Source organism: Macrotis lagotis, chromosome X (genome assembly GCF_037893015.1).
Source record: "Macrotis lagotis isolate mMagLag1 chromosome X, bilby.v1.9.chrom.fasta, whole genome shotgun sequence".
NCBI lineage: Eukaryota > Metazoa > Chordata > Mammalia > Peramelemorphia > Peramelidae > Macrotis > Macrotis lagotis.
The window spans coordinates 620623094-620642430 of NC_133666.1; the positions used below are offsets into that span (position 1 = coordinate 620623094).

The window sequence follows — 19337 nt, forward strand, 5'->3', positions numbered from 1 at the left end:
CTTTGAGCAATAGGATATTCTAAAACTTGAAATTAAAATACTGTGAAGAAATTTAAATGTTAAAACTTTATCAAATCTCAATATAAAAATGAACAGTCATGATTTCTTCCAAGCATTCTGGGCACTTTACTTATTGCACAAAGATTCAAGGAGGCATAGAGATGAGGACTAGGTAAAGCTTTCCTCTTTGTGGTCACTTGGACAGCTGTGACTCATTAGTTACTCCTAGGAACAAGTCTAAGTATAAAGGAATGGGGGAAAGACAAACTTTTATTAAGCTGTGGCTATGTGCCAGACACAGTGCCAAATACTCTCCAAATACCTCATTTAATCATGTAATGATAGGCTAAAGCTCAAAGGGGTGCCATACATAGAGACCTAATTTCTGAAAACCTTCCCACCTTTTCTTCTCCTTGATCCGTCAGCTTTCTAGGTTCCCCCAGGTTTCCAAGGGTGAGACTCTTATCTGCCACAACTATAATAAACTAGACTGATTCCTTTTTCCTAATGTTCTTCTATGGTTCCTGACTTCAGTGGCCTATCAGAATCCTACTTGCCAGATCCTCTCCCAGAGGGGCCTTATCTCAGGGGCCTGGAGTTCCATAGCTTGGGTACTACTAAGGTGGTAGTTGGGGAAAAGGGCTCACTCCCTAAGGTATAAGTTTTTAAACTTCATTGACTTGACCTCTCTTGTCCAGACATGCTCTCTGGGGCATGTATTGCAAACCTTCTGGGGTTCCTCTCCCTTCCTTTGTACTCTCTTGAGTGGCTTCTGTTTGTATCTAGGAAGGCTGTGCTCTGACACATCTGACTCTGTCTGGCAACTACCTGAGTGATGAAGCTGTAAGAAATCTGAGCAGGTAACATGGGATCCAGGGTCTCCACTATGTCTGGGAAAAATATTCACCTTCCTGTCTTGTGTATCAATTACCCAAATGGGGGGATAGTCCAGAAAACAGAACCCAACTTATTTACTTCTTACAGTGTCTCTCAGTCAAATATCAACAGCCAACCGTTTCTCAGGCTTGGTATCTTGAATACACAAAAAGTCCTTTACCATAAACATGAAGATGCAGTTAATACAGGGTGGCAGTCACTGGGCCAGTCCAGCTTTGTTTGGTTTAGCCTTAATTGTTTATTATTATGTTTTCAGATACTTTGGTCTGATCACCCAAGTCTAACCTATTCCTTTCCCACACTCTATTTTATTTTACTATGCCAAGTTCTCTTCTTTGTACTTTGCTTTTTGCCCACAGTCCAAAATCTGTTTCATTTTCTTCTTTCCTCTTTGATTAGACTCTTAAGCCTCACCTTCATTTCTTTCATCTGTTTATTTGAGTCTTGGTGGCCTTCAATCTTATCACTCTTCTATTAGTCATTACACATAAGCACTTCGATTTACACAGGCCACATGTCAGAACATTTTCCTTATAGCACAAAGATTCAAGGAGGCTTAGAGATGAGGACTAGGTAAAGCTTTTCTCTTTGTGGTCACTTGGAGAGCTATGACTCAACAGTTACTCCTAAGAACCAGTAGCTTTTCTCTTTAACTAGACTGTATTGGGCAGATTCTAAACCTACCTTTCTTTGAGGTAATTTGAAGAGACAAAGTGAAACTTTCTTCAGCATCGAATTTCACCTGTATTTAATGTGATGGAACTTGTCTATCCATACTCAAATTCCAAGGAGTGACCAAAAGCTATTTTTTTTGCCTGGGTATTATTTTAATATTTTTGTCTTAAAGAGCTTGTGCCACAGTATATTTAATATTTATTGAATTGAATGGAAAAGACTATCCCTAGTAATGGGGGTGGCAAAGAGGGACAAATGTTTGTTGGTAACAGTTTTTTCCTTTTGGATTCATTCTTCAGTTTCCTTTTGTCTTATCTTTTTTAGATGTCTTCCTATCTGTCCCTCATTAATCTCACTGGATTTGACTGCCAACCCTAAAATTAGCTGTGCCAGCCTGGAAGAAATCTTGTCAACTCTTCAGGAAAGAAATTCTGGTCTTGACTTCCTTGGTCTTTCAGGTGAGAACTTTGGTCATTCTGGCTTTTCACTCCTAACCCCAAGTCAATTCAGTGGAACTATTTTTATGTCTCAACTCTCAGCTAGACTAGAAACATGGATGTAATAGCATCTTATGCAATAAGATGCAGCTTATCAGAAAAGTAAGGAAAGTGCCATATATTCAATACTTAATGGATAGGAAAGCCTGTTCTGGGAGCTGTGGGAAGATTCAGAGGAAGAAAACTCCGTGATATGGGGTGGGGGAAAGGAACTCAAGTTAAGAAAATACAATTTTCTGAACTTGACATCCTGTTGAATCTTAAAGGGAGGGCTTGTGGAAAGGAAGCAGCATTTCCGTTTGGCTAGGCCCATTTGGTGTGATCTATACCCTGACTTTGATTCTGAGAGTACTAGTCATCAAAGTTTATAGACTCCTTGTTTTAGCAAATTCTTTCTTTTCCTCCTTCTAACTTGGGAGAAGGGACTTGGTAGGGAAACAAACTTTGGAAAACTGCCTCCTTAGGATAATTCATTCAGTTATTTAGTGTTTCATGTAGGTCACCTGATAACCATTCATGGCCCTGTTTTAGTCAGCTGACTGAGCTGTCCATTGTCCCTAGAAATTATCTTATCAACTATAGATAGCATTTAAAAGCCCTGGCATTACTCTTCTTCCTATGAAGCCTAGTTGGAAAGGGAGATGTTGCCAGTTAAGGATCTCTGCCATTAATTCCTGAGATGCCTGCTAATCATTGCCTCCTAACATTTGAATTCCTAAGTCACATGTGATACTTCTAATTGACCTATTAGCAGCATCTGTGTAAGAAATACTAAAATTATATGGGAGCCAAGGCAGTTAGCATAGGCTAACTGGAGATACATGATCTCATCCCAGCGATAGGACCTCACTTTTTTTTTTTTTAAAGGTTTTTGCAAGGCAAATGGGGTTAAGTGGCTTGCCCGAGACCACACAGCTAGGTAATTATTAAGTGTCTGAGACCGGATTTGAACCCAGGTACTCCTGACTCCAGGGCTGGTGCTTTATCCATTATGCCACCTAGCCGCCCCAATAGGACCTCACTTTAAAAAAAAAAATTAGGTAATTAAGAAAGTAAACCAGTGAATTGTTATACCCTTCAATCTGCACATCTCTGTTCAGGATGCATCTTAGTCTTTCCTTTTTCAAAGTTGGGAAGAATAATTAACACATTGGTTGACAGAATCAGAATCTATAAAGAAGTTCCAAAATAAAAGATCTTGGGGCGGCTAGGTGTCGCAAGGCAATGAGATTAAGTGACTTGCCCTAGGTCACATTAGCTAAGTAAGTATCAAATGACTGAGGCCAGGCTTGAATTTAGATCCTCCTGACTCCAGGGCTGGTGCTCTATCCATTTAGTAGACTCCTGCAACCAATTAAAACTTGATTGTGGGAAAACTTCCTAGTGATTAGATCTGTCCAAGGATGCAAAGACTTTTCTTAAGGAAGTATTGGATCTTTAATACTTAAGATCTTCAAAACTGGTTGACAACCTCCAGATACATATGAGAGGATTACTGTTCCAGGACTCAATTCTGAAGGCCCTTCCAACCATGAGATTATATGTGGTGGGAGTTGGTCTTCAGCATCCCCATCATTAGCCTGGCTAGAATGAGCCTCACCCTATTGCATTAGGACCAGCCCTACCAAGGAAAGCTCTTTGGAAATTAATCAAGAGACATTAATTTGCAGTGACTATGTAGTGTTCTAAATGTTTTATTCAAACTTCATTGAACACACATGTACTGAGAACCTATTTTCTGCTTGCAAATTCTATGCTAATGCTGGGTGAGATATAAAATACAGTCTAGCAGAGGAATGAGACAAATACAGATAACGGATAGCATTGTGAAAGACATTATAAATGTGCAAATAATATGGTATGTGCAACCCCAAAGGAAGGGCTTTTATTAAAGGGAACCAGGAAGGGCTTCCTGGAGGAAGTGACATTTGAGAGGATTCAGCAGATGAAGAGGTGGGAGAATATTCTGAGAAAAGGAAACAGCTTGAGCACCAGAGATTTGTGAGCAGAGGATAAAATGATCAGATCTGCTTATAAGAAGATTATATTTGAACTGGCAGCCCAAGGGGAAAAAAGAGAGAAACAGTTTAAGAGATTATTGTAGTGGTGTAAGCATGTTATAATAATCACATGAGCCTCTTCTAGGGTATGGAAAATGGGCATAGACTTGAGAGTGCAAAAAATATGGAGGTGATAGTAGGAAAGGGCCAACTTTTTCAAAATGCTTTTCCAGATTAGGTATATATAAGTACAAAGTTCAATTTGTTAGGAATTACTTAACAACTATTCAACTCTGATCTTGGCTGTTCAATGACAGATTTTTAAAAATTACTTTGTTCTAGCCTTAAGGAATTTCTAGTTTACTGGTGAGTGGGGACCTAATGCAGAGATTGGTTGATCAGAAAGGCAAGTTATGTGCTTACTGTAAGAGTGATAAGTGCCCACAAGACTGCCAACTGTTCTGTTCTCTGCGTCTTGTTTCCTGCTTTCTGCCTTTTGACTTTTATAATAAAGATAAAAGCTGGACCTTGCACATAGTAGGTGCTGAATAATGTTGGTTAATTTTCCTTTGTCATCCTGATGTGACTCTTTCCACTCCTTAGCTGCTTACTATACTCTTTCCATTTCATCATTGCATCCTTTCCATCTGTTCTTTTTATTTGGAACTATTTGGGCTTCCACAAAACCATTGAAGGTTTTTTTTTGTCAGAATTTATACTTGTAGGGGCACCTAGGTGGCATAGTGGATAGAGTACTGACCCTGGAGTCAGAGGACCTGAGTTCAAATCCTACCTCAGACACTTAATAATTACCTAGCTGTGTGACCTTGGGTAAGTCACTTAATCCCATTGCCATCAATCAATCAATCAATCAGTTGTGCTTGTTGGCCTTCCTGTGGTGGTTACATTCTCATCCAGCCAACAGATTTCTGAAGTCTTTATAGAGTCCTTCATTGAATGGACAATTGACTTAAATTCAGAGAAGATATTTTTGTTGTGGTTTTCTAAGTTTGTCCTTTCTAGCATTTGGGAAGCTGCTTTCTCTACACCAGGACTAACCACTCCTAGTAAGATATTTTTTTTTCCAGTCACAAAGACAATCTTTCTTTGAGGCATCTATATTCATTTCTTTCTCTCTCATGAACAAGGGCATCTTTTGTGAGACCACTGGCAAAGGTCTTAGTGCCCAGGACTTGGGCAAGAAGTATTCTTAGTATTCTTCTGCTCACTAAAACATTTTAAATTAATTAAGAGTTTGCTCCAGCAAAAGGCTAGGAGTAGGCAATGCACAGTCCTATCTGATGAAGTAACAAACATAGGGAGGGTAAACAGGGAGATGATGCTGGAGCTGGAACTCAAACCCAAGACTACTGATTCAAGTTCAGCATTCTTTTTCAGTATACTATTGTTCTCTGGGGAAATCCTCCATTAGCCTCTTTAACCCTGTGCTTTAACCACCTGAGTCCATTACCACAGCAAATAGCAGTTATTTACATTTCTATACTGATTTTTTTTATAGCCACCTCATTCTCCCAGCCATCCTTTGAGAGACAGGGCAGGTGGTGATGGTACTCTCACTTCACAATTGAGGAAAGAGGTTAAATGCAAGGTCACACAATGTCATAGGATTTAAAACTAGAAGAGACTAGTACATCTGGACTTGTTCTCATCTATGAAATGAGAGGATTAATCATGTGTTCCTAATCTATAGACTCACAAATGTTAGTGTCTTGGATATATTCCATACAAAGGTTTTCCTATATCTTTCCTTCCTTATAGGCTGTTCCATTGAAGGGCCCTTGGGCAGCTGCACATGGGAGAAAATCACCTCACAGCTTCGAGAGTTACAGCTGTGCTGCAGCAAACTGAGACCTACTGACCATCAAGCCCTTCGACAGCAATTGGCCTCCAAGCAGGGTCCTGCCGCCTCCATACTGGCTCACCATCACAAACTTTTCTTTGGATGCCACTGATCTGCAGCATCCCTCCTCCACTTTCAGGTCCAATAAGTTTATCCATGGCTTTAGACTTTTAAAACCTCAATAAATCACTGCTCCTTGTTTTATTTATCTACATCACCTACATGCTGACCTTTGTTCCCCTTGTTCATTGCCTTCTCCACTGCACTGCCCTGTTTGAGGCAATCCCAGTAAAGACTATTTCTAGAACCATATCTCTCTGGTCAACTAGGAAGAGGGTAGGAAGCTTCAGTTGTCAAAGTAGTTTATAGGATTGTAATAGGATTAGAGAAATGACCTTTCAGCCTATTTGATCTCATATTGAATCTCATCTTGGGCTCTAGGGTAATTTGGGGGTTTGTTTATATATTCCTTCATTAATAAAATTTCAACATCTCTTAAGTTCTTTTTAGCTCAGAGTTCCCTACCCCAACTCATGAAATATTCAATACACCTGAGAAACCTTTCCCACTAGTAGGTACTCATTTCTTTATATATATTAAATCCCTTGGTTTTAATAAATATTAAAGGGGCAGCTAGGTGGCACAGTGGATAGAGCACTGGCCTTGGAGTCAGGAGTACCTGAGTTCAAGTCCTACCTCAGACACTTAATAATTTCCTAGCTGTGTGGCCTTGGGCAAGCCACTTAACCCCATTTGCCTTGCAAAAAAAAAAAAACTTAAAAAAATAAATATCAAAATTATGATATATAATTTGCTAAGTTAATAATAGATGTAATTATTTACATATGCCATTTATAAAAATAATAACCCTCATCATAACCCTGCATGATGATGGTTGGCTTTAATTCCTTTTTTTAATTTTAGAAAGGTTTTATTTTGGGTTTTAGAATTTTTCCCCCAATCTTGCTTCCCTCCCCCCACAGAAAGCAGTTTGTTAGTCTTTACATCATTCCCACACAGTATGCATTGATCTAAGTTGAATGTGATGAGAGAGAAATCATATCCTTAAGGAAGAAACATATAGTATGAGATATAGCAGAATTATATAATAAGACAATTTAAAAAAAATTAAACTAAAGGTACATGGAAAATCTTTGGTCTTTGTTCAAACTCCACAATTCTTTCTCAGGATCCAGATGGTATTCTCCATTGCAGATATTCCAAAATTGTCCCTGATTGTTGCACTGATGGAATGAGTGAATCCATTAAGGTTGATCATCACTCCCATGTTGCTGTTAGGGTGTACAGCATTCTTCTGGTTCTGCTCATCTCACTCAGCACCAGTTCATGCAAATCCTTCAGGCTTCCCTGAATTCCAATCCCTCCTGGTTTCTAATAGAGTAATAGTGTTCCATGACATACATATACCACAGTTTGCTAAGCCATTCCCCAACTGAAGGACATTTACTTGATTTCCAATTCTTTGCCACCACAAACAGGGCTGCTATGAATATTTTTGGACATGTGATATTTTTACCCTTTTTCATCTCTTCAGGGTATAGACCCAATAGTGTTATTGCTGGATAAAAGGGTATGCACATTTATGTTGTCTTTTGGGCATAATTCCAAATCGCTCTTCAGAAAGGTTGGATGATTTCACAATGTATTAGTGTCCCAGATTTCCCACATCACTTCCAATATGGATCATTGTCCTTTCTGGTCTTATTGACCATTCTGAGAGGTGTGAGGTGATATCTCAGTGGTGTTTTAATTTGCATTTCTCTTAATAGTGATTTAGTGCAATTTTTCCTGACTGAATTGGTTTGATTTTCTCATTTGTAAATTGCCTTTGCATATACTCTGACCATTTGTCAATTGGAGAATGGCTTGTCTTTTTTTTTTTTTAAATTTGACTCGGTTCTCTATATTTTAGAGATGAGTCCTTTGTCAGAAACATTAGTGGTAAAAATCATTTCCCAATTTACTACATTTCTTTTGATCTTGGTTACAATGGTTTTGTCTGTGCAAAAGCTTTTTAATGTAATCAAAATTATCTAGTTTGTTTTTGATGATGTTCTCCATCTCTTCCTTGGTCATAAATTGCTCCCCTTTTCATAGATCTGACAGATAAACTATTCCTTGATCTCCTAGTTTGCTTATAATATTGTTTTTTGTGTCTAGATCCTGTATCCATTTTGATCTTATCTTGGTAGAGGGTATGAGTTGACCATTCTTGAAGAAGACCATGACAATGGGGAGGTGATGCTATGACAAGGATGGATTCCAGTGAGGGGGTGCTATACTGTCAGTAACCTTTCTCTTCCTTGAACCTTTTAGGTCCAGTGGCCTGGAGATGGTCCCTGGATTCCAAGCAATCAAGGGTAATAGACTTGCCCAAGGTCTCACAGCCAATGTCAAATGTCCCGGGCTGGAATTGAATTTGGGTCTTCCAGAATCCAGGGCTGGTGCTCTGCCCCCTGCATGACCACTGGCAACGTGGTTGTTGGCTTTAGTTTGTTCACAGTATCACGATAATCGCTATCCAAGCAACCATCCATTTTGCACAAGAAAGATTGCAGGGGCGGCTAGGTGGCGCAGTGGATAAAGCACCGGCTCTGGAGTCAGGAGGACCTGGGTTCAAATCCGGTCTCAGACACTTAATAATGACTTAGCTGTGTGGCCTTGGGCAAGCCACTTAACCCCGTTTGCCTTGCAAAAACCTAAAACACAACAACAAAAAACAGGAAAGATTGCAGTGGTTGAATAAAAGAAATGATCTCTTGGGGCGGCCAGGTGGCGCAGTGAGGACCTGAGTTCAAATCCGCACTCGGACACTTAATGACCTGGCTGTGTGGCCTTGGACAAGCCACTTAACCCCCACTGACGCGTTTTCCTCCTCGCACCAGGCCCCGCCCCCGTTTGGCTTCTCTTCCTTCACTAATAAGGCTTAGGCCCGCGCTCAGGGAGCCCCGCAGCCTCCGCCCCTCGGCTCCACCTCCCGGGCTGGGGGGCGGGGCGGGCGGCCCCGGAAACCCGGGCCGGAAGTCACGCGCAGGAAAGGCGGGCCCGGCGCCGCGGCGGCCGCGACGATCTGCGCAAGCGCAGGATCCCGGCTACGCGGACGAAGGCCGAAACCTCGATCGTCCGGGAGCCCCCCCCCCCCCTCCGGCGCCATCTTGGGCCGAGCGGCCCCGCCGAGAAGGAGGAGGAGCCCAGCAGGCGTCTGGGGTGCCGGCCGCCCCGAGCCCCTGCGGAGAAGGGGAGGCCTGAGGCAGCCGCGGCGCTCCCCGCCCCGCCCGGGCTCCGCTTCGGGGCCGCAGACCCGGCATGTTTCACGGCATCCCGGCCACCCCCGGGATGGGGGGTGAGTGTCCGCGCCCTAATGCCGGGGGGCCGGGGGGCGGCGGGGCGGCCCCTCTCCCCCGGGGGCCCCGCTCCGAGGCCCGGGGGCGGGCGGGCCGGGGTCTCCGGCGGGGGCGGGCGGGCCGGGGTCTCCGGGGCGGCCTGACCCAGCGCCTTGTGCTTTGTTCGCAGCCCCCGGGAACAAGCCCGAGCTGTACGAGGTGAGCCGCCGGCTTTGGGGGGCGGAGAGGCTCCCAGGGCGGCCCCCAGCCCCTCGCTCACCCTGACCCTAGACCTCTTGTCTCCCCTGCAGGAAGTCAAGCTGTACAAGAACGCTCGGGAGAGAGAGAAGTGAGTCCCAAAGAGGGGCCGCGAATGGGGGTGCCAGGCAGGCCTCCCCGGCGGGGCAGCTGGGTGCTGCGGCGGCCCTCGGAGTCCGAGGACACTTGCCCTGGGACCTTGGGCACCTGCCTCACGGCCAGGACCGGCTTCAGTTGTCCTGACTCTTCTCTGCCTTCTGAACCCCTCAGATGAGGAGAAAGTGAGGCCGATGTCATGACAGCCCCTCCTTGATGCAGTGGTCTTCAGAAAGGAAGCACAAATTTTATTATGGTCCCCTTTCTGTTACAACCTTGAGACCATTGTAGACAAGGGCGATTAGCTCCTTAGTGTACCTGTATGTAACTACTGAGCCCGGGTCCTTGAATTGGATAGTATTGAAATGTCAAGAAAATCATCCCTCCATTGACTCTACTCTTGTTCACCTGATTATCTGTGCTTGCCGTTGCTCCCAGATTTGTGACTCAGATGGTGTCACCTTCTTGAGGCCGGCTGGAGGTGGCTCTAGGAAAAGGGTGGAGTAGGTGTTCTCTGCTATACCTGGAAACTTCCCAGGTGACTAACCAGACCCATACCCACAGGTATGACAACATGGCAGAGTTGTTTGCTGTGGTGAAGACGATGCAAGCCCTGGAGAAGGCATACATCAAGGACTGTGTCACCCCTAATGAGTGAGTTTCCTTAAGGAAGGGAGACCGTAGAGGGGAGGAAAGAAAGAAGGAAAGGCATCTTTCATGTATGACTTGGTTTCTGGGTATGCTTTTGGGTTTTCTGGATTCTCTGAAGTTATATGATAGAACACCTGACTTCTATTTTCCATTATCCCCTGTCTCTATATATAAAGACATAAGGTTGAGCTTGGAAGCAGAAAGACTTCTGAAGCATTGCTAATTCCAAACTATCCCAAGGTTAGAGTCCAAACAAATCCAAAACTTTTCCACTTTTTATTAATTTGTTTCCTATTACAAAAGTAGAATTCTAAAATATTTAGGAATGGAAGGGACCTTTAGTGTTCTTTGGAGGAAGACTTAGACCAGTCTTCCTCGCTGTCATAGTTGGGGGAATACTTAAGATCCTAAGAGGGGCCTGGCCAAAGTCAGACACCAAGTCAGTGCATGAAAACAGGGAATAGACTCAGAGCTCCTAAGTTCAGTGTTCCCAGTCCCAGTTCAGTGTTCTATTACATTCTAATTTTACATACAATTGTTAAGATACTGCTGTGTGCATGATAGTGTACTAGGTCTATGTTTTCATCCACTTAAGTCAACAAATATTGTTTGCTGCACTTTCAAGTCTTTAGGTTTCCCAACTATTGCTAGTCTGATTTTGAATAGAATACAAAGAAGAGAAAGTATATCAGGCAGTGTGATACAGTGGGGACATTATTGAATGTGGAGATTTTGCATTCAAATACCAGCTCTGTCATATATATACCTATATGGTCTTGATCAAGACATATAAGTCCTCTGGACATCAACTTTCTCTATGAAATTTGAGTGTTAGACCAAATGACATGTAAAGTACATTTCAGTTCTGAATCTGAGCCTTATGAAGAATATTGATCCTTTAAAACTCAATTCAAATACTGTCTCATTCTTAAAATCTTTCATTTTCCTGATTGGTAATGATCTCATTCAACACTTGTTTTTATAGCACACTATTATACTTAAATAATGTTAGACCAGAAGCTTCCTAAGGGTAGTAAAAAGCTCTTTACTGTTTTGCATATAGTCTGTGCTTGTTATTGATTAAATGGATGAATACAATAATCTCTGTTTTCAGTGGGGATTATAGTCCAATATGGGGTAAAAAATAGTGCTATGTAATATTTTTTTTTTTACATTCCTTATTTCATTTGATCTTCACAGCAGTTTTATGAAATGAATGACATAGTTCTTGTGATTCCCATATTATAGATGGGGGGACAGAGGCCCAGAGTTAAACAACTTGTTAAGGATAAAGTTAAGTAGTAAAGTCAAAATTTGAACACAGATCCTATGTCTTCAAATCTGATGTTCTTCCTGTGATAAAAATTATGACAATACAAAGCAGTATAAGGTAATAGGAAATGTAAAAACGTTTGTGGTTTTAGTAAAGGACTATAGACATTGGAGACTTAAATGTGTGAAATCTGGGTTTGAATCCTGGCTTTACCTCTTACTAGGTGGTATTAGTAATGTAACTTATCTGAGGCAACTATAGTAACCTACTGTTAGATAAACCCAAAGACTCAAGCCCATGCTGAGGCTTCCTTCTCCACAGGTATACAGCAGCTTGTTCACGCCTTCTGGTCCAGTACAAAGCCGCCTTCAAGCAGGTGCAAGGCTCAGAAATCAGTTCCATTGATGAGTTCTGCCGAAAGTTTCGTGTGAGTCAGCTGAACTGATTGGAGAGCCCCTGGGTGATTTCGTGACCCTGTTCTGATTCATTCCAAATGTATTGACCTTCCCGCTGGGGTGTTAGGGCTATCTTCAGGAATGTTATGTATCTCCTTACTCCCTTGGCAGCTTGATTGCCCACTAGCAATGGAGAGGATCAAGGAAGACCGACCAATCACCATCAAAGATGACAAAGGCAACCTCAACCGATGCATTGCTGACATTGTCTCGGTAAGTCCTACACTCAGAAAGGTCACTCTGGATTTATCTCCTCGGTCCCATTTATGTCTCAATATCAAAGTGAGGAATTGAATTTTAGGACTGAGGAGAGATCCATTAGCTAGACCAACAAAAAGGTTGAGGTTCTTACTTGCAAATACTCTAGAGAGCAGGAAGAATGTTTCACTGTCCTCCATAGAGTATGCAATACCTATATCTCTCCTAAGGCCAGGTGACCCCTGTCCTTTTTCTAAAAGACCCCTGGTCTTTTTCTAAAAGAGAAAAATGAAGAAACTGGAAGTATTCTTCTCAATTCTTCAGGCTAGCATGGAGAAGGAAGTTTTCTTTAAAAAATAGAAGGATTTCAATATGAGAACTAAAGGGAATCTAAAAAGGGAGATTGGATGGTAGAAGATTATGATAAAAGAAAAAGAAGGACCATTTGTGTCTAAGTAACAGATATAAAATTTTTCTGAAAGAGGGAAAAAATTGTATCCTCAAAGCAGGAAGCAGTTATTTCTACTATAAGGAATGGTAATTGAATCCAAGCATGCTGCCAGATAAGAGATATTCCAATCTGGATTCAAGAAAGATAAGATAAATTATGGGCAGTTGCTGATTTCCTGAGAAGTATTGAGACAACTATTTATTGACTTGATAACAAAACTCCAAGACATAACAAGAGAATCTTCTAAGATTTGTTCATCATAATTAAAGTCATATTCAAGAAAGTGAAGATAGTTTATTTTCCATCACAATCACGGATAAATGAAAAGGAGAAAAGGCAGATTTAGGAAGTAAATGTTTGTTTAAGATGATGGTGTCTGAAAGTGGGATTTGGATTTCTGGATAAACACAGGAATAACAGGTTCCTGACCTGGAATTGAGTGGACCTAACTAGGATAAGAATATATTTGCTTGATGTCTTGTTAAAGAAATTGGGAGGTATCCACCAACTAGAGACAGAGCGAGAGAGAGTGAGTTGTGGCTGCAAAGTAGAAAGAAAGGTAGGTATCCCTTCAAATTCAAGGGAGAATTCCAAGAAAGCCAATAATAAAACCTATGGCATCCAATCTGTTTACAGAGGCACAAAAAATGTATGCACAAGGAGGGTATCCTAGAGATAGTAATGGAAGGAAATAGATTTGCCCCCATAGGTATGACTGGATCATAAATAGGTGAGATTCAAGACTAAAATAATGTCCTGGAAGGGTATATTCAGAAGGTATTAGGCTGCTACACAACATAATAAATGGAAAGTCTTAGATTTGGGTTCAAAAAGCCTGCTTTTCCAACTAGAAAATGAAGACAGCTATTTCCTAGGGAGGAACAAGCATTGACCCAGCTCTCCTGCGGACCAGACACTATCCTAAGTCCTGGAGAGCTGTTAACTTCATTTGCTCCTCAAAAACTCTGGGTAACTAATGCTGCTAAGACCCCCATTTTATAGGGTCACACATTTAGTGACAACAATAAAAATTAACATTGCTATAGCCCCTGCTATGGTGAAGACATTTTATAATTACTGTCTCGATCTTCACAACAACTGTATGGGACGGATGCTCTTGTTCTCTCCATTTTGCAGTTGAGACCAGCAGAAGTTATTTAATGTGCCCCAAGTCACACAGCTAGCTGGTTAGGTGGAATCTGAGGCCAAACTTGAACTTAGGTCTTTTTGACTTCAGACCCAATGCTCTCTCCCCTGCCCACACCCTTCAGGCCTATTTTTTTGTGCAAGCACACTATATATCAGTGTTATGATCCAGCAGCTAAAATAATGCCAGGACGAAGGCCCCTCCTCTGTTTGGATCAGAAGGCATCTCCAGTTGCCACATTCTAGAAGGGACATTGATGAGCTGCTCTTCCAAAGAAGAGCCATCAACAGAAGTAGATATGTACTGTAGGGTATGCTGTGAACAGTGTATAGAAGTAGCACAGTTGAAGTTAGGCTTGATGTAAAGATAAAAAAAAACTTCCTAACAATAGCTATGCATAATTGTCACACATGGTTTAGAAAGGATTTTTGTCTAGGTTATATGCTAGCCTTGATGTTTTCTGAGCTGCCTTCCACTTTAGTGGTTCTATAAGTTCAACAGTGCTGGTACCTTTGAACCTAGGCAAGGAAGACTACTGTGTCGCTAATTGCTAATGAGTGAAGTACCTGGGGAGGGAGATCATTTATTTCTATAAGGTATGGTTATGGTTAGAAGAGGTAAGAGCATCTGAAATATGAAGGGTTGGATTCAAATACCAGTTCTGCCAAGTAATCTTGGGCAGGTTATTTGATCTCACCAGGCTCCATTTTCTATAAAATGAAATTGATCTCAGTGACCAAGAGATCATTAACATGGAGAGAACTATACTTGTAGGCAGTCAGAGGACTCTAGAGATTTTTATCAGAAGACTGACATGACCAGATCTCTTCATAAAGACAGCTTAGCAGCACAAGAAAGATAAGGACTATAGAGCAGAAAGACCAGCTAGGGCAGTGATGGTGGATATTCTGTAAAGGGAACCACATCTACAATGTTGTAAAAGTAGAATGGGGGATTGGAAGTGGGGAGAGGACCTGTTAGGAAGAAGCCCAAGTTGAGCGGATCCTGCTCTTCAGCCCAGCTGGGTGGCACATAAAAAAGTAGGTTCTGGAGCATGCCAGATGGGTTAGGATGAGATGAGTTTTCAGGCCCTTACTCCTTGTTCAGATTAGTTCAGTCCCACGGGCAGAGACCTGGAGCCAAGTTGATTAGCTTGAGTAACATCTTTGTTTTGTGTATAACTAGATTTTTGTAGGGCCAGCCTGGAAATTCAGAGCAGTTAGGTGGTTCAGTGAATAGTGCTGGATCTGGAGTCAGGAAGATTCATTTTTCTGAATTCCAGTCTTTCTCAGATACTTACTAGTTATGTGACCCTGGGCCCGTCATTTAACTGTTTGCCTCAGTTTCCTCATCTTTAAAATGAGTAGAAGGAAATAGCAATCCACTCTAATATCTTTACCAAGAAAATCCCAAATGGGGTCACAAAGAGTTGGGCATGACTGAAAAGGGAAAAAAAACCAAACACCACAATGTAGTCTACAATATTTTTTCTGTAGGAGAAAGCACTTCAGTTTCAAAACAGTTAATTTAGAGATAAAGTGAATCTAATGGAATAGTCTATCTTGATTTGGAGATAGCCAGTATTTATAAAGTGATGGCCTCAACCTTTGGTTACAAAGCAAGAAAAGGGGCCCAGGAATCACTGGAGAACTCTTCAAGACAACAGCTGATGTGTGGATATGACCAAATGGTTCTATAGGGAACTGAGCATCAAATAGCACTAAACCAAAAGTCAGGATGCTTTCAGTTACAGTCATTGCTTTGCCACATTAATTCCCTGTATTTATAATCTAGATCAAGTCATTCTGATATTCTCAGTGTCAAAAACAAAGATTGAATTATGAATTAGATCATCTCTCAAGTTTCTTCCAAGTTTAAAGTCTTACTATCCTTATACTTCACACAATCTAGTATCAGAACTGGACAGCACCCTGAGAAGGGTACTGGGGACCTGAGTGAGAGCTCTGATCTGGAAAATCAAAGGGAATCAATTCTACTTAAGAAAGGTGTACAGAGGGGCCAGCTAGGTGGAGCAGTGGATAGAGCACCGTCCTTGGAGTCAGGAGTACCTGGGATCAAATCAGACACTTAATAATTACCTAGCCGTGTGGCCTTGGGCAAGCCACTTAACCCCATTGCCTTGAAAAAAAATCTAAAAGAAAGGTGTACAGAGGGACCATATTAAATCCATAACAAGATGGAACCCCTTAAAAAGTGAAAGAAGCAAGTTTAGATGCAAACCAAAAGTGGGCATTGACTGAAAATGTAAGTTGGGGGAGAGAGAATAAGTTAATAGATGGCAAAGTCAAAATGCACTTTTTGAAGGAAGCAAGATGTTTGGAATATCCTTAACCTTTGTTTATTATAATAATGATGACGACTTGGCCCTTCCTCAAACACTTTGAGATCTCTGTCAAGAGTTAGGACTGAAATAAAAAAATAAAATAATTACCTAACTGTGTGGCCCTGGGCAAGCCATTTAACCCTATTTGCCTTACAAAAAATCCTAAATAAAAAAAAAAGTTAGGACTGGGGGTGCAGCTAGGTGGCGCAGTGGATAGAGCACTGACCCTGGAGTCAGGAGTGCCTGAGTGCAAATCCAGCTTCAGACAGTTAAAGATTACCTAGCTGTGTGGCCTTGGGCAAGTCACTTAACCCCATTGTCTTGCAAGAACCTTAAAAAAAAAGTACAGAAGAGTTAGGACTGGAAGACCTGTGGCTAAAGTTTGTATTCTCTCTCTAGCTCTTTATCACTGTGATGGATAAACTCCGTCTGGAAATCCGTGCCATGGATGAGGTAAGGTGTCTATTGGGGAACATTGAGAAATCCAGCCTCTGTCCTCAACTGGTAAAAACTAATAGAAGAGAATGCTCTTATTTAGGGAGGACCTGTCTCTGTAGGGCAATCTGTTTTCTGCAAAACAGATAGGTATTGTACATATTAGGAAAAGCTTTGGTGACTGGGTAGGCATGGTGCAAAAAGAATAGTAAGCTTCCCTGGAATCTCTGATGTCATTGCCTTCAGATCCAGCCTGATCTTCGAGAATTAATGGAGACCATGAACCGCATGAGCCACTTGCCACCTGACTTTGAGGGTCGACAGAAAGTCAGCCAGTGGTGAGTAACCCCTGGGAGATGGCTTGGAAGTGGAAGATCATTAGGAAAGGGGACCAAATAGGACTGAATGGGGAATCATCTAAGAATCTCCCAAGTTACAGCATCCTGCAGAGCCAGAGGCGGTTTTAACATTTCCATAATATTAAGAGATTGATGGGGGAAAGGTCGGGTTCTGAGCCCTTGTGGAGAGAGCTCCCAGTGACTTTTCCTCTCTTACCACAGGCTGCAGACCTTGAGTGGCATGTCAGCTGCAGATGAGCTGGATGATTCTCAAGTCCGACAGATGCTGTTTGATCTGGAGTCTGCTTACAATGCCTTCAACCGCTTCCTACATGCCTAAATCTAGGATTCTGGGTCCATCCCACTCAGCTACCATCTGAGACCCCAGGGTGGGACCCTGGATTTACAGGGCTAGGATCCCTAAATTGTGGGGTAGGACCCTAGAATAAAGTGCTCATTTCTCCCCTTCTTCCAGCTTGGTGGGGTAGGGTTTGGGAGGGAACCTGTCTCAGGGTTACATGAGTACACTTTTCCTTCTCCATTTCCTCAAGAAATGATTGTAAGTGGTGACCTGGGGTTCATTCAAATCGAACCTTCTGCTTGGACTGGCCCCAGCCCTTCTCTAGCCTGGGGTGGGGGTGGGGTGGCTCACAAGTGGCAGAACAGAGGCATCAGGGGCTCTGGGGTTCCTTGGAGGGTACTTTCTCCTCTTTCCTTTTTTCCAAATCCATGTAACCCAGTTCTACCCTGGACATTTTAATCTCTGTTTTTTAATCTCTGTTCCTTGGAAGAGGTAGGGAGTGTGTGTGTGGGACTAGGTGGTATCCTAGTTTGTCCCTCTGGTCTATCTCATATCTGGAGTCACCACAACTAGATAAGTGTGTGACCCTGAATAAGTCACTTAATCTCCCTCAGCCTCAGTGTCCTCAGCTGTAAAATGGGGTTGACTTCAGTGTCCACCTCACAGGGTTCTCATGAAAATCAACAGTGATAAGAGTATAAAGCTTAGCACAATATCTGGTAGAGAATAAGTGCTGTGTAAGAACTTATTCCCCTCCCTTTACATTTAATTCCATAAACTGGAATTAAGTGCTAGAACTTAATTCATACCCATTAGACTCTGTGCCCTTTTCCAGGGAAGGTTCTCCTTAAAGTAGATCCAGTCAGATACTTGTGATCTTGTGTTGATCCTCCTGGACCCAGCTGTCTGGGCTGCCGCCTTACCTCCATAGGAGCTGAGTCTAGGCAGAATTACCAGTGAATTAAGAGTCTAAATCACTGCTTCAAGTCTGATCATCCCAGAGATTTTCCATTCCCAGGGAAATCTGACTCCAGTCTGCAATTCTTCCCCCCCCCCCCCCCCCCCCGCCCCGTGGTTCCAACCTCCATCAATATAGATGGCCTTCCCTGTGTGAGTAGAAACAGTGCCAGGAACTCTGACCCCCTTTTCCACAGCATTCAGCCTTGATCCTAAGCTGCTATATACCCCAACTATCAGAGAGGGGAATAGGATCATTCTTGGGGCAGAGAGGGTGGATGATCAGACTAGAGGACTCTTAAGATCTCTTTCCAACTCTCAATTTGTGAGTGTTAAGCTCTGGCCTGCTAGTCTTGTATTCTTGAATTTGAAACGAACACAAGCCTCTTCACAGAAGAAACCTAGACACCTTTAGATGATTGAACAGCTAGGGTAGAGATCACCAGCTTATTAACACTAGAAGGACCAGGTTCATCAATTGACAAAAATTTTTTATTTTATTTTGAAATAAAAATTTTCATTCTAATTTTGTATTATGGATTTAAAAAAAAATACATTCCAATCAATGCAGTTTGGTCTTTTTCAGGTATTCTGGTACTTCTAGTACTAAGTAGGAGATGAAAACACTAAGGCCAGACCTAGGTGAGACTAATTTGTTAAAAACATTTTTCAGAGTGGCCTATGGAACAAATTCTCCCTGTCAGCCTGATGGACTAGATTGTCTGCTCAAATCTGTTGAACTTTCTCTGACCTCCATACCACCTTTGACTCCTGCTCAGTACACTACTACATCTGAGAGAATTCAGAAAATCCTTCCAGTTTGTCTTTATTCATTTTTTTCCTCCTCTCAGACCTTCCTCAGGGATCAACAAACATTTATTCTTTATAGTCCAGGTACTATGGGGAAGACAAAGCAGAAAAATAACGAAATGGGTCCATCCTTCAAGGAATTTTTAGTCATATTGATTTTTTAAAAAAAATATTTTCTGATGGAACAGCTAAGTGGCACAATGGATATAAATCCTGGACCGAAGAGGATCTGAGTTCAACTCTGGTCTTATTTTCTGATGAGTATTCTCTCCCACTCACTTCCCAATTGATATAGCAAACAAAACAGATTCCAACATTTCGCTGTGATTTAAAAAAAAAAAAGTCAGTT

At 42.0% G+C, this 19337-nt stretch overlaps 2 protein-coding genes across 4 annotated transcripts in view; both read left to right on the top strand.

Moving 5' to 3' along the window:
- TONSL (tonsoku like, DNA repair protein) overlaps window positions 1–6144 on the top strand; it is a 34081-nt gene extending 27937 nt beyond the window's left edge. For both annotated transcript variants that reach the window (XM_074203033.1, XM_074203034.1), the window contains exons 24-26: window positions 787–860; window positions 1897–2030; window positions 5849–6144. In XM_074203033.1, coding sequence (XP_074059134.1) covers window positions 787–860; window positions 1897–2030; window positions 5849–6042 — 402 coding nt within the window. In that variant the 3' untranslated portion in view covers window positions 6043–6144. The remainder of the gene's footprint in view (window positions 1–786; window positions 861–1896; window positions 2031–5848) is intronic.
- A 2905-nt stretch (window positions 6145–9049) lies between these two features.
- On the top strand, window positions 9050–19337 carry VPS28 (VPS28 subunit of ESCRT-I). Of its 2 annotated transcripts, XM_074203036.1 has the most exons (9): window positions 9050–9294; window positions 9465–9493; window positions 9586–9623; window positions 10193–10282; window positions 11874–11979; window positions 12119–12220; window positions 16547–16600; window positions 16829–16920; window positions 17143–19337. In XM_074203036.1, the coding sequence occupies exons 1-9, from the start codon at window positions 9258–9260 to the stop codon at window positions 17258–17260; spliced, it is 666 nt and encodes a 221-aa protein (XP_074059137.1). In that variant the 5' UTR covers window positions 9050–9257; the 3' UTR covers window positions 17261–19337. The 2 variants fall into 2 exon arrangements, with proteins under 2 accessions (XP_074059137.1, XP_074059138.1); XM_074203037.1 differs by lacking the exon at window positions 9465–9493 and having other exon boundaries at window positions 9055–9294.

Bases quoted from the DNA above. Each gene is read 5' to 3' on its own strand.
- VPS28 (XM_074203036.1), top strand. From the start codon at position 9,258: ATGTTTCACGGCATCCCGGCCACCCCCGGGATGGGGG. The intron at 10,283-11,873 runs GTGAGTTTCCTT...CCTTCTCCACAG, and splicing joins GACTGTGTCACCCCTAATGA to GTATACAGCAGCTTGTTCAC. The intron at 12,221-16,546 runs GTAAGTCCTACA...TTCTCTCTCTAG, and splicing joins GCATTGCTGACATTGTCTCG to CTCTTTATCACTGTGATGGA.